Source organism: Lampris incognitus, chromosome 15 (assembly GCF_029633865.1).
Source record: "Lampris incognitus isolate fLamInc1 chromosome 15, fLamInc1.hap2, whole genome shotgun sequence".
Taxonomy (NCBI): Eukaryota; Metazoa; Chordata; class Actinopteri; order Lampriformes; family Lampridae; genus Lampris; species Lampris incognitus.
This window is the reverse complement of record NC_079225.1, coordinates 9,750,403-9,764,284: the sequence shown is the minus strand read 5'-3', so window position 1 is coordinate 9,764,284 and position 13,882 is coordinate 9,750,403. Positions and strand designations below refer to the sequence as shown.

Here is a 13,882-nt window from a genome sequence, read left to right as displayed (position 1 = left end):
GTGCTACACCCCCCTGGTGAAACTCCTCACTGTCAGGTGAAAAGAAGCGACTGGTGACTTCACATGTATTGGAGGATTCATGTGGTAGTCTTCATCCCTCCCCCGATCTGGAGAGGGGGTGAAGCAGTGACCGGGACAGCCCGGAAGAGTGGGGTAATTGGCCAAGTAGAATTGGGGAGGAAAAAACCATTCTCAAAGCAAACATTTCATCAGTAGTGCTTTCATGGCATGAAACCATACTGCTGCTCGCTAATGATCACCTCTCCTCTTAACCTAGCTTCTATTACTCTTTCCCAAATCTTCATGCTGTGGCTGATCAACTTTATACCTCTGTAGTTGCTACAGTTCTGCACATCGCCCTTGTCCTTGAAAATCGGTACCAGTATGCTTCTTCTCCACTCCTCAGGCATCCTCTCACTTTCCAAGATCGTGTAAAACAGTCTAGTGAAAAACCCCACTGCCATCTCTCCTAAACATCTCCATGCCTCCACAGGTATGTCGAGAATATAATAATGCCGATTGAGGAAAAAAACAAATCACAAATAGAATATGAAAAGTATTCAAGCCTCAACATATTATGCAGCATCCCTTGTCTACATATCAGGTTGGACAATATAGAAATTATAATTTCTACATGGTCCACTGATGCTATATTGTGGACAAAATAATTATTTTGTCCACAATATAGCATCAGTGTTTGAAGAGAGAGTGTGTGTGTGTGTGTGTGTGGGGGGGGGTTTAAATGCATTCGTACAGGTATGGCCTCAGACGACGAATAAGCAAGCACAATTACAACAACATATCGTAGAATTTAATACAAATACACAAACATTAAAGCGCGGCATACACAGAGGATAGCAACAGTAAAAGATGTGATGAAATATGAGTAGCAAAGTAAACCAGCAAGGTTTCTCGCAAGCATTCACGTAGCCTCCAAGTTCTTGGTTAGCATAGTTAAGTTGAACGTCTCAATGGAAACGGAGCCTGAGGGCTATCCTCTTAAGTCAGAACTACAGAAATTGAATGTAAAAACTGGTGAGCATCGACAACTTGTAATTTCACTACTAAACAAATGGTTATTCACCTAACTTGACAACGATAGCCTCTTTAAACATTTTTAAGTATGGGCTTAGAACGATAAATACAAAATAAGGCTTGAAACTAAGAGCAACTTTGGGCTACGTCTTTCTCCAGGTCAGTCGGTGGAGCGAGAAAACAAAAACAAAAATCAGCTGAACAAACTTGCTGCAGAACCTTGTCTCGATCAGTCAATAACAATGACCTCTGGTGACTCTACTGGGACGTTACTCTCCAAAGCTTGGACAATCTGGGTGGCAGAGGGACGCTTTCTAGGGTCCTCCTCGGTACACAAATAGAAAAGCTCCACTATCTTCTGGTATCCTGAGCCCAGAGCGTCGGTGTCCAGCATCGGCCGTGTCCCCAGCCTGTCATAGTAGGCGTCCTCATCAAAACTCTCCACCATGGAGTCACCTGGTGGAGGAGGGACACACAATGGGACTATTTACCTGCATGTACTATTGGCTAGCGAAATCTATGCCATATTTTACCACTAAACATCGCTTTTGCCTATGGGGTTGATATATCAAATAAAAAAGCTTCTTCTAGGGCGGCATGGCTCAGGAGGTAGAGCGGATCGTCTAGTAATCGGAGGGTCACTTAGTTGATCCCCGGCTCCAGAGAGCGTGTCAAAGCGTCCTTGACCAAGACACTGAACCTCTTAACTGCTCCAGATGAGCAGGTCGGTGCCTTGCATAGCAGCCTCTTCCATCAGTATACGAATGTGTGTGTGTGAATGTGAGGCATACATTGTGCTTGAGTGGTCAGTAGACTAGAAAGCAGTATATAAATGCAGTCTATTTACAATTTACTTTCCCCATGGCAGAATGTCCATATTAATGTCCAATGATACTGTAGTTAAAGTTGATGTAAGGGCTAAAAAAAGTGTTGATGCCAGTCTGCTTCAGTTGCTGCTGTGGGACAGGCCTGTACTGGCTGTATCAAACATGGCCAGAAGGTCAAGCTCATTAACAGGTATAGTCTAACAGGTAGGCTATCTGCAGCAAACACTTTCCATGAACTGCCGCTGCCATCTTACCTTCCTCCTCAAACTCATTCTCTAACATCTCCAGATGAGGCATGGCCAAGGTCATCATCTCCCATAGAGTCAGACCATAAGCGAAGATGTCAGCCTTGTCTGTGATCTCCCCTCCCTCCTCCAAAGCCTCCTTTGGCTTCCATGGCTCTGTGCCAATGTACTCTGCGTTGGGTTCTTCCACTGAAGAGAGAAGAACAAGGGTTTTGTTACTGAATATGTGATCAGATAGTTGTTTCCTTGCAAAATCAACAATTACTTTGTTTCAAAATCAAAGCTGTCTGACTTAAAGCTGCAGTAGGTAACGCTGAACATTCCAGAAAATGGGGGTCTGGCGCACGGTTCACCTGAACTCAAGTGCGGTTCGCATTTGGCGTGAATACTATCCGAACTCCAATGTGGTTCACCGATCTAAAATCGGGAAGCAAATGCTATTTTCCCCGCCTGCCGCCCAATGACTGTTAGGATAGGCCCCCCGCATCCCTGAGAGCAGGATAAGCGGTTCAGATAATGGACGGATGGGTTACACAATCATGAGTGGAAAAGGTGCACTATGGTCGACAGGAAATCTCTTCATCAGAAATTTGGGTGGATGAAAATGTCAAATGGAGAATAGTCACAAAAACTTTTGAATTTACTTTTACAGAAATAAAATTAGTTGTGCAAAGCTTTATTTGTTCTTCCTGGTGTAACTTTTTTTAAATTAATTGAATAAATAAAAGCTCCCATAATGGAAAACCTACACTATCGCCTTCTCATTCACGGTGAGCCCCAAATATTTTACATGCATATTAAACATGCACTCCCCTAACCATGCCATTAGCACGACACCTGTGCTATTGGCTCATATAGGTTTTGTGCTTGTTCCAGGTAAGTGTGATTTCAAAGTATTGAATTAACATTCATGAACGCCAGTACTCTACCTCTCATATTCTCATCCAGTTGGAGAGAAACTCCTACGTCACAAATCTTGACAGTCTCAAAGTTGCCCTTGATGACCACATTACATGATTTTATGTCACCGTGGAGCAGCTTCTTCTCATGAAGGTACTAGAGAGGGAGAGAGAAACAAACACAGATGAAAATCCTGTCTAAACGATACCCTTCTGCCTCCAATTTGTATCACAATACCACTCTCATTTCCAAATCAAACTAAAGGATGGATGACATTTAGGGAAGCGTGACACGACTCATCTGGTACAGAGAAAATCAAATTATGAGAGGCTCTCTCCGTATGGTGTCACAAGTTTATTTTTCTAGAATTATTTTCAGAATTTAAAGTAATATTTTCAGCCTGAACTGATTAAGTTCGAGTTTTAGATACTTAAAAGTACGCTGAAACAGTGACACAATATAAGAGAATGGATCCATATGGCCCTGAACCCAAATAAGTGGCTCAAGGGCCAGGCCCAGCCCGCGAGAGCCAAGTGTCTGGCCCACGCCAACTCACTGGCACTAACGCACCTGTCATAATATGTGAAATAAAGAGCGCAGCATGTGAAATCAAGTGCATACTGCTCTACTTTATCCAGGGCTACAGACTACCACATGCCTCCTCCGATACATGTGGAGTCGCCAGCTGCTTCTTTTCACCTGACAGTGAGGACTTTCACCAGGGAGACGTAGCACGTGGGAGGATCCCCCCCAGATTTGAACCGGTGATCCCCATGTTGGTAGGCAACGGAATAGACTGCTATGCTACCCGGACGCCCTGCTCTACTTTATTTTGACCTCACCCCACATCGTACACAAAGTCGACCAGGAAAACTGTCAGTTCAAATCTGACTGGACTGATCAGTTTTGTTTTATTTTACAGGACCACGCCAATGCCAAACTGATATGCTTGATAAGCATGCGGACCGTAGCGGTCTGCAAAGCAGCTAATCTCTAGCAGCACTACAACAGTAGGCATGCTGCCAGTTTTAATGCAACTACCCTACAAAATCAGATCACTGTGAACAGCTGCATCATTGCATGTTCCATGGAACCTTGCTAAAGCTAAGAAGCCATTCACTGATGCTGAGCTGATGAAAATGTGTGCAATTGATAAAGTTGGTGAAGTTTTAAATCACGATGAGAAAAACGAGAAAACGGTTGTGGGGCTATTAAAGCAGGTGCCATTGTTGGCTAACACGGCAACAAGAAGAGTAGAACTTATAGCGGAGGACTGTTCTTCCAATCTACTCCCCGATTTGAAGAGAGCAGAAGCCATATCACTAGCCAAAGACTCATCCTGTGACCAAACCGATATGGAACAGCAATCTGTGTTCACAAGATTTTTGATGTAAAGACCTTTCGGGAAGAGCTGCTTTGTTTGCTTCCTGTCTGGGTGCACAACTCTGGGAAATCATTTTTAATGAATGAGCACAGTTCTTTGAGAAGAATGGCTTGGATGTGAGCAAAGTTATGTCCGTTGTCACCGATGGAGCTCCACCAAAGGTGGGACAACACAAGGCCTTCGTAAGCAGGCTTGCCGCTGTTAACCCAGCAGATGACAGCAGAACACAAGGATCTTTTGCGGCATAATGATGTTTGCTGGCTGAGCAAAGGCCGTGTGTTGGAGAGGGTGTGCGACCTGCGCCATGAACTTGCGTCATCTTTATCCAGACTGTAGAGCCAAAAAGCCCAAGAATATCAGAGGTTTTTAATTGACAATAAGGTGATGGCATACGTTCTTTTTTTGTGTGACATCATGTCTCATCTAAGTCACCTTAATCTGCAATTACAAGGCAAGAAGCACACTGCTGCAGACATGCATGAGGCGGCTGAAGCTTTCCAGTCAAAGCTGAATCTTTCGGAGAGAGACATTCATTGGAGAAAGTTGCACTTTCCACGTCTGCAGGAGCATTGCGAGAAGAATGAAATGTGGCATTCCACTCCAGCAATGGGGGATTTTGTGATGAGCCTGGCAGAAAATTTCAAGGAACGATTTGAAGGTCCCCTAAACTCCCAGGTGACATTCTCCTCTTCCTGAGACACCCGTTCTACATTTTGGCTGATGTCCAGTGGACTGCAGAGGCCAAAAGCTGGTACCGTCCATAGATGAGGCAACTCTGCAGATGGAGGTCTTGGAGATGGGACCATCTGATTTGCTCAAATCGTAACACAAGAATGTTGGGGTGAGTGACTTTTGGATCAATGTGGCTCCCCAAGCTCGATTCAAAAATACGAGAGCTATTCCCGTGCTCCAACTCACAATTTTCCCCTACACGTACACACGTGAGTCATTGTTTTCTTCAATGAACTCGATCAAGAACCGGGAAAGAAACACTCTCCAATGCACATCTTGGCTTGTGCCTCAGGCTTGCCACAACAGAATACAGGCCCGACATCAGAAGGACTGCCTCATCCCCGTCACTCTCACTTCTCTCACTGATTGGTGAGTGAACAGCCACTTATTTTTGTCTATAATTAAATGTTTGGTTTTGGACAAAATAACGACAATAACAATAATCATAATAGCAGCAACAACTACTTCTGCACATAAAACAACTTTTACTGACACAATGGAGAGAAAAAAAACCGCTGGATATTTTCCCTTGGCTTGGCATGCATGGCACGATTTGGCCCTTGGGGAAAACTAATTGGGGAACCCTGCCATATGGTTTTAGATGTACCATCTAGATGAATGCAAATCTTTGAAAGGATTTACTCTGTCATACAAGAAAATTAATCAGTAGCAGCTGCAAAATACAATGAATTGCAAAGAATGTAAAGGATATAAGGTGAGAAGACTGCCTCAGACTGTCATGTCTATAACCCTTTTTACATCCTCAAAAACTGGTGACTCCCCACCCCCCCCCCCAGGACTCACCCTCTTCGCCCCAGTCTCCCTTATCCTGGCCACTCCCCCTGCCCTATTTTCTCTCTCCTGTTTGTGTGTGTGTGTATGTGTGCTTCAGGAGTGGAGTTAGGTGTGCGGCGGGCAGAGCAGAGGTCCATCACCTGCATCTCATCTACTGCAATCAGCCCTACTCCTTATATACCCCGCCTTGCCACATCTACCTTGTTAGATTGTAGTGCCTGCTCAGTTCAGTCTATGCTTCCAGCTTTTATGCTGTGACATTGCCTGTTACCTGGTTCCCCATCTACACCTTGCTCTCCATGTTTCCCCACAGTCCTGCCTGCTCTGCCCAGCCCCCGTCTCCGATTGTTGGTCGGTCTCCATGGAACTCCACTTGTCTTCCGGCTTCCACTGTTTGGTCAAGGACCCCACCTTCCCCTGGGTGCTCTTGCCTTGGACCCAGTGCTCCCTGTCTGCTCCTCGCTCTACTGGTTCCTCGTCTTGCCTGGCACTAAAGGACTTACTTTACGGAAACCCTGCCTTGAGTCTGTCGGCATTTTGTGTTCAGCCTTGCAGCCCCGGTTAACATACAGGATTAAGGCTTTTTTTCCCCCGCCTCTTAAATTCTCACTATTTTCAGATCTATTTCAAAATCCCCTACGTGGCTTTTTGCATTGTTAAATTACAATCTATTTTTGGAGCCTCCATATAGTCACCTGCAGGCCTCGGGCCATGTGCAATGCCACAGTCTCTACGACGGCAGGCGGAAAAGCCTTGAGGCCATTTTCCCTCCTCTTCTCAATCAAGTCATTGAGGGACTGCTCTCCCCCATACTCCATGGCAAGGCAGTTGGAGCCATCTGTTGCTTTTGTGAAGGCGCGGAAACCTAGTGGTCAGGAAAACGCATGATAGAACAAGAAATGTTTAAAAAACAAGTCTTTATGCATGCTCAATAATCCAGGTAAAATCAAAGTTGAATCAGTTTATTTGGACATGTTTACTGAGAAATGTTTCATCACTCAACTGAAGTGACCTCTTCAGTCGTTATTGAAAGAGACTGATACATAGGTTAGAGCGGATTTACCTGTACTCCTGGCTCTGTCTATACTCCATATTAAAAGATATGAATGCAGAATTCGCTACCAAATTCGAAAGGGTACTCTCTGCTGTTGACAACGTAAAAAGGAAGTTGAGGAATGTGCTGAGCAAAACTCAGGCTGGAGTACGCATCTCTGGAACCGAAGAGGACATTGTAGCCCTGCAGGCAATGACCACCGCTCTGGAGGAAAATATTAAATCACTGGGAGTCATTGGGAGTGATGAAGGAGGACAGGATTAGGGATGAGTATATTAGAGGGACAGCTCAGGTTGGAGACAAAGCAAGAGAGACAAGATTGAGAAGGTTTGGACATGTGTGGAGGAGAGATGCTGGGTATATTGGCAGAAGGATGCTGAATATGGAGCTGCCAGGGAAGAGGAGAAGAGGAAGGCCAAAGAGGAGGTTTATGGATGTGGTGAGGGAGGACATGCAGGTGGCTGGTGTGACAGAGGAAGATGCAGAGGACAGGAAGAGATGGAAATGGATGATCCGCTGTGGCGACCCCTAACGGGAGCAGCCGAAAATACTAGTAGTAGTAGGCGCTGAGCTAGTAATGTAGTAAAGGCCACCAATTTATACATGTTAGATGGCCGGTCACAGTCTTCCGGTCTCACACCCAAGTAGGGGAATTAAAAGATGCGGCTCAATAGTTGTACTACGCTGAAGGGTTTAAATATTGCTGATCAAAATGTTTGTAGATCAGGGGCATGTCCAGAACACATGCAACAAGGTAGCTGCTGCATGTTTACATCTGTAAAAGTGGGGTCAATGTTGGGGTAAATTTTGGCCAGTTCAGCTTTGTTCACCGTGTCCACCTTACAAATCTTAAACCGAAACAAGCCCAAATCTACTGCAGGAAGAGGAATTGTACCTGATCCAAAACTGCATCCCACAGATCATCGGGGAGAACTCTCTTCCTGCTGAACCAAGACAAACCAAGTCTCGAGCTTCCTTTTAATCTCCTCTTAAAACGTTTTTCTTTTTATGAAAGGTTTTGCGAATGTTTTGTGTTTTTTATTTTTACTCTTACTTATTTGGTCTTACTCTTATTTTTGCCTTGTCTGGTTTTATTCTTTGTTGACGTGAAGCATTTTGTAACACTGTTTTAGAAAAGTGCTGTATATATAAAATACTCTTATGTTGATGAGCAGAGTGACTCGAGTGAAATATCGGCGAATGAAGGGAACCCTGGGTAGGGTACTATGCCTTGTGAGCACCTGGGGTGGTAGTGGGGGATATTTGATTGGTTCAGGGCGCTGTTTTTCCTGAATTATGTGACATATGCCTTCTATCACACTGGATCAGACCACTGTAAGATGTCATTTTGTTCTATGCGTTTGTAATAATTCTGTTTCGTCGTAGATGTTTCCATTTTTTTGTGTTGCTAACGTTTGATGTGGTCATTTTGTTTCACTTATTCTTTGTTGCTGTTTTTCATGTAATATTTCTGCTTTTATTGTCTATTGAAAAAGAAGAAAAAACAAACATTGTTTAAGAAAATATCTAGGGTCCAATTTTTACAGGATATGAAACCGTTGTCTTACCAACGATGTTTGGATGCTTTAGTTCCTTCAGGATCTTTGCCTCCTCGTTGAGTCGCGCTTGGTAAACGCCCAGCTGCTTTGCAGCACATCTACTGTTGATCTTCTTCACAGCCCAGGGTGACATGTTCAGCTTACCTCCTCTGAGATGATGATAACAATGACGTAGTAATAATTAATGTTGACTTGCAACTACTATCTTGATGCATGCTCAATAATCCAGGTAAGGAAAAAGACGGTTGAATCAGTTCATCTGGATACAACGCTTATTGACAGACGCGTTTCATCACTGGACTAAGTGGCCTCTTCAGTCTGACTGCAGGTATCCCCATCCTTATAAACAATACAGTGCCTAACGACCAGGCTCATATGCAACTAGGGTGTGACTATTGATCATGTGTACTGTGCACAGAGGATTAGGGATCGTTGCAATCAAAGCATTGTATGATGGCTATATAACGACCGACACCAACAACCAGTTTCATGATACACATCTGTCGCCATTTTACAACGCTGTGATTACAACACTCCCTAATCCTCTGTGAACAGTACACATGATCAGTGGCCACACCCCTATTTTCATGTGAAACTGGTCGTTGGTTTCGGTCATCAGGCACTGTGTTGTTTATAAGGGGCGGGGCCACCTGCAGTCAGTTTAGACTGAAGACGTCAAATAGTTGAGTGATGAAATGTATCGGTCCATAAACATTGTGTCCGGATGAGCTGATTCAACCTTTGATTGATTTGCAGCTGTTACAAGTTAGGACACATTGTTGTCCATGTTCCTCCCTATCTTGGAACACATGACACACTGTGTGGTGTTCATAAGGACGAGCACACTAAAGGATAGTGTAGAAGGCGGGGCGGCGCACGAGGGAAGATTGCGCCGTGGCGTGAGAAGGGAAGGAGATGAAATGAGTGAGAAAACGTTTGGAGCAAATTGAATTAGGTTACAACGTATCATTAAGAAAACCTACCTATTGAGGAGGTAAACGTTTACGCCGGTCCCACAGCCCAACCTCTTCATGAAAGGGGAGGACGGGATGGTGACGGGGGTCCCGGCCTGAGACCTAACCCGCAGCACGGTGGGCGTGTCGAATAGCCCCGTATTGATCAGGCTGGCGGGAGAGTCCATTTTCTAAAAAGGAGAACACATTGACATTAAAAAGAGAAAAGTGAGTTAGACCAGTGTTTCTCAACCGGGGGTTCGCGGACCCCTAGTGGTCCGTGGTGTAATTGCAAGGGGTCCGTGAAAAAATATCTTTAAAAAAAAGATCCTATGACATTTATAGAAATAGGATTATTTTACTCAAATGTGACTGAGACCTTTACCTAAACTATAAAGGGTAACAGGACTTTTTTCTCTAATTACATCTGTTTCACAAGTGTAATTTATTGTATTTTAATAAGAGATCTCGCTCCCGTTTGCATTGTTAAAAGTTACTGCATAAAGATTCTGTTGTTACATATATCTGAAAGTTACTGAATACATATTCTGTTTTGTTACATATATCTGAAAGTTACTGAATACATATTCTGTTTTGTTACATCTATCTGAAAGTTACTGAATACATATTCTGTTTTGTTACATATATCTGAAAGTTACTGAATACATATTCTGTTTTGTTACATCTATCTGAAAGTTACTGAATACATATTCTGTGTTGTTACATATATCTGAAAGTTACTGCATAAGAATTCTGTTTTGTTACATATATCTGAAAGTTACTGAATACATATTCTGTGTTGTTACACATATCTTAAAGTTACTGATGTTACATATATCTGAAAGTTACTGAATACATATTCTGTGTTGTTACATATATCTGAAAGTTACTGAATACATATTCTGTGTTGTTACATATATCTGAAAGTTACTGAATACATATTCTGTTTTGTTACATATATCTGAAAGTTACTGAATACATATTCTGTTTTGTTACATATATCTGAAAGTTACTGAATACATATTCTGTTTTGTTACATATATCTGAAAGTTACTGCATAAGAATTCTGTTTTGTTAACTATATCTAAGTTACAACTGAAAGCTCTTATTTTTGCCCCAAAGAGTGAATAAATGCTATAATGCAATTTAAAATGCAGTTTCTACTGTTTCTACAAATTGCAACCCTCCTCCCCCAAGATCAGGTGGAGGGGTCCTCAGGGTAGATCAAAAATACGCAGGGGGTCCAGGACCGGTTGAGAAACACTGGCCTAGTGGAAAACTGTCAATATGAGAGTTAAGAAAAATATACATTATTGATTTAAATGAACAGCAGCTAATGTGAGATATCAGATAGAAGCATAGTATGCATCATCAGAAGCATATGAGACTCGTGGCTGGGGGGGCCAGCGGGGGGGCAGGGATAGTATCAGGGTGGCCCTGGCCACCCCTTGGGGGCGCCACTGCGGATGGCCTTCCTGACACAACCACTAACCCGATGGACCCTCACAGCGGAGCTTCCAAACCGGCCCCGAGGCCAGCAAACGACGGGTAAGGCCGACGTTCACAAAACGTCAAGCGTTCGAGTGCGGCAGCTCGGGACCAGTGCAACCGCCGACTCGTGCTGATTCGTGTCCAACACGTGAGTAAGCAGGGTGTAACGTGCAGGCGGGCCGTTACCAGTCAGCCGAAGTGATCAATAAATCCACACATCTCCGTGAGAGGGGTTAGGGGGGAGTGTGCGCTTGTTTTGTGGTCCCCTACCCCTTCTCGCCGACTCTTCGGTTAATTCAGCCACTCTACGTTTCAAACCCGGTCCCGCTGTCCGGTACCGGTCGAACCCTCGGCTGCTTGTCAACAACAAGACAAGAGACGAGAAACAGCCTAACGTCGTGTACCACCGCCACGTACCAAGCCAAGAGCCGGCTTTCTGGGCTGATAACTACAATAAATCAAGTGTTCCGCTTTCGGGGCTGGTAACTATAATAAATCAAGTGTTCCGCTTTCGGGGCTGGTAACTATAATAAACACACTACCTCGTCTCACAAGGCGACCGTCTCTCTCGGGGGCGTGATGAAAACAAGTCCGGTAGAGAAGGCGCCCAAGTTTCAAATACGCGTTTCCGCTTTCGTCACAAACTACGGCCGCCGTATCGGCCCGAACTTCGGTGGAGCGGAAAAAAACGCGAAATCCACGGATGATAAACTTCTACACCAGCAGATGGCAGTGGTGCTATGGAAAAGTAATGCCGTCGCGCCTTTCAACAATTACACGGCCACCGCGTAAGATATGTTTAAGATATGTGTAAGATATGTATAATATATGTGTAAGATATTTATAATATATGTGTAAGACATGTATAATATATGTGTAAGATATGTTTAAGATATGTATAAAATACGTGTAAGATATGTGTAGGATATGTGTAGGATATGTGTAGGATATGTGTAAGATATGTATGATATGTGTAAGATATGTATAAGATATGTGTAGGATATGTGTAAGATATGTGTAGGATATGTGTAAGATATGTGTAGGATACGTGTAAGATATGTATAAGATATGTATAAGATATGTGTAAGACGTGTAGGATATGTGTAGGATATGTGTAAGACATGTGTAAGACATGTGTAAGATATGTATACGATATGTGTAAGATATGTGTAAGATATGTATAAGATATGTATAAGATATGTGTAGGATATGTATAAGATATGTGTAAGATATGTGTAGGATATGTATAAGATATGTGTAAGATATGTGTAAGATATGTATAAGATATGTATAAGATATGTGTAAGATATGTGTAGGATATGTATAAGATATGTATAAGATATGCGTAAGATATGTGTAGGATATGTGTAAGATATGTGTAGGATACGTGTAAGATATGTGTAAGATATGTGTAGGATATGTGTAAGATATGTGTAGGATACGTGTAAGATATGTATAAGATATGTATAAGATATGTGTAAGACATGTGTAAGACATGTGTAAGACATGTGTAAGATATGTATACGATATGTGTAAGATATGTGTAAGATATGTATAAGATATGTATAAGATATGTGTAAGATATGTGTAGGATATGTATAAGATATGTGTAAGATATGTGTAGGATATGTGTAGGATATGTATAAGATATGTGTAAGATATGTATAAGATATGTGTAAGATATGTGTAGGATATGTATAAGATATGTATAAGATATGTGTAAGATATGTGTTGGATATGTATAAGATATGTGTAAGATATGTGTAGGATATGTGTAGGATATGTGTAAGATATGTGTAGGATATGTGTAAGATATGTGTAGGATACGTGTAAGATATGTATAAGATATGTATAAGATATGTGTAAGACATGTGTAGGATATGTGTAAGACATGTGTAAGACATGTGTAAGATATGTATACGATATGTGTAAGATATGTATAAGATATGTATAAGATATGTGTAAGATATGTGTAGGATATGTATAAGATATGTGTAAGATATGTGTAGGATATGTATAAGATATGTGTAAGATATGTATAAGATATGTATAAGATATGTGTAAGATATGTGTAGGATATGTATAAGATATGTATAAGATATGTGTAAGATATGTGTTGGATATGTATAGGATATGTATAAGATATGTGTAAGATATGTGTAAGATATTAGTAGCCGTCTCAGGCCGTTCGGTGTTTGAGCTTTGGTTTACATGTATTTGTGGCTTAGTTCCCACATATTTAAAAAGAAGAAGAAGAAACTCACTTTGTTGTTTTGTCATTGTACAGTTGCTCAATTACAATGAACGTGTTCTCTGCATTTAACCCATCCTGTTTTATAGGAGCAGTGGGCAGCTGCAGCGCCCGGGGACCAACTCCAGTTCTTCTTTCCATTGCCTTGCTCAGGGGCACAGACAGGAGTATTAACCCTAACATGCATGTCTTGTTGATGGTGGAGGAAACCGGAGCACACCCACCGCAGACACGGGGACACCATGCAAACTCCGCACAGAGGACGACCTGGGATGACCCCCAAAGTTGAACAACCCCGGGGTTCGAACCCAGGACCTTCTTGCTGTGAGGCGACAGCGCTAACCACTGCGCCACCGTGCTGCCACAGTGAGGCCACAGTGCTAACCACTGGTAGACTGTGCCACCCAAATGCAAGGATGTCTTCATTTTGATTGTAGTTTAGGTTTTTCAGTAGAAAAATTAGACTGTAAATAAACCATATCAGGCCAGTAAGTCATATCTGGATACGTCAGTGGGATATGGTTGGAGTTGCTCAGCAAACTAGGGAACAGTGCATTGTCAAGAGCATTTCCTTGATCATTGATTAGAGCTACACAACTTGACACAGGGGCGTCTGGGTGGCGTGGCAGTCTATTGCGTTGCCTACCAACACGGGG

At 42.8% G+C, this 13,882-nt stretch overlaps 1 protein-coding gene across 1 annotated transcript; it reads right to left on the bottom strand.

The window, feature by feature from the left end:
• Positions 1–844: 844 nt before the first annotated feature.
• pbk (PDZ binding kinase) lies at positions 845–11,569 on the bottom strand. The gene is made up of 7 exons (XM_056295017.1): positions 11,518–11,569; positions 9,515–9,675; positions 8,541–8,680; positions 6,614–6,783; positions 3,037–3,163; positions 2,117–2,296; positions 845–1,491 (listed from the first exon to the last, which is right to left on the bottom strand). The coding sequence occupies exons 2-7, from the start codon at positions 9,670–9,672 to the stop codon at positions 1,265–1,267; spliced, it is 1,002 nt and encodes a 333-aa protein (XP_056150992.1). The 5' UTR covers positions 9,673–9,675; positions 11,518–11,569; the 3' UTR covers positions 845–1,264.
• Positions 11,570–13,882: the final 2,313 nt, after the last annotated feature.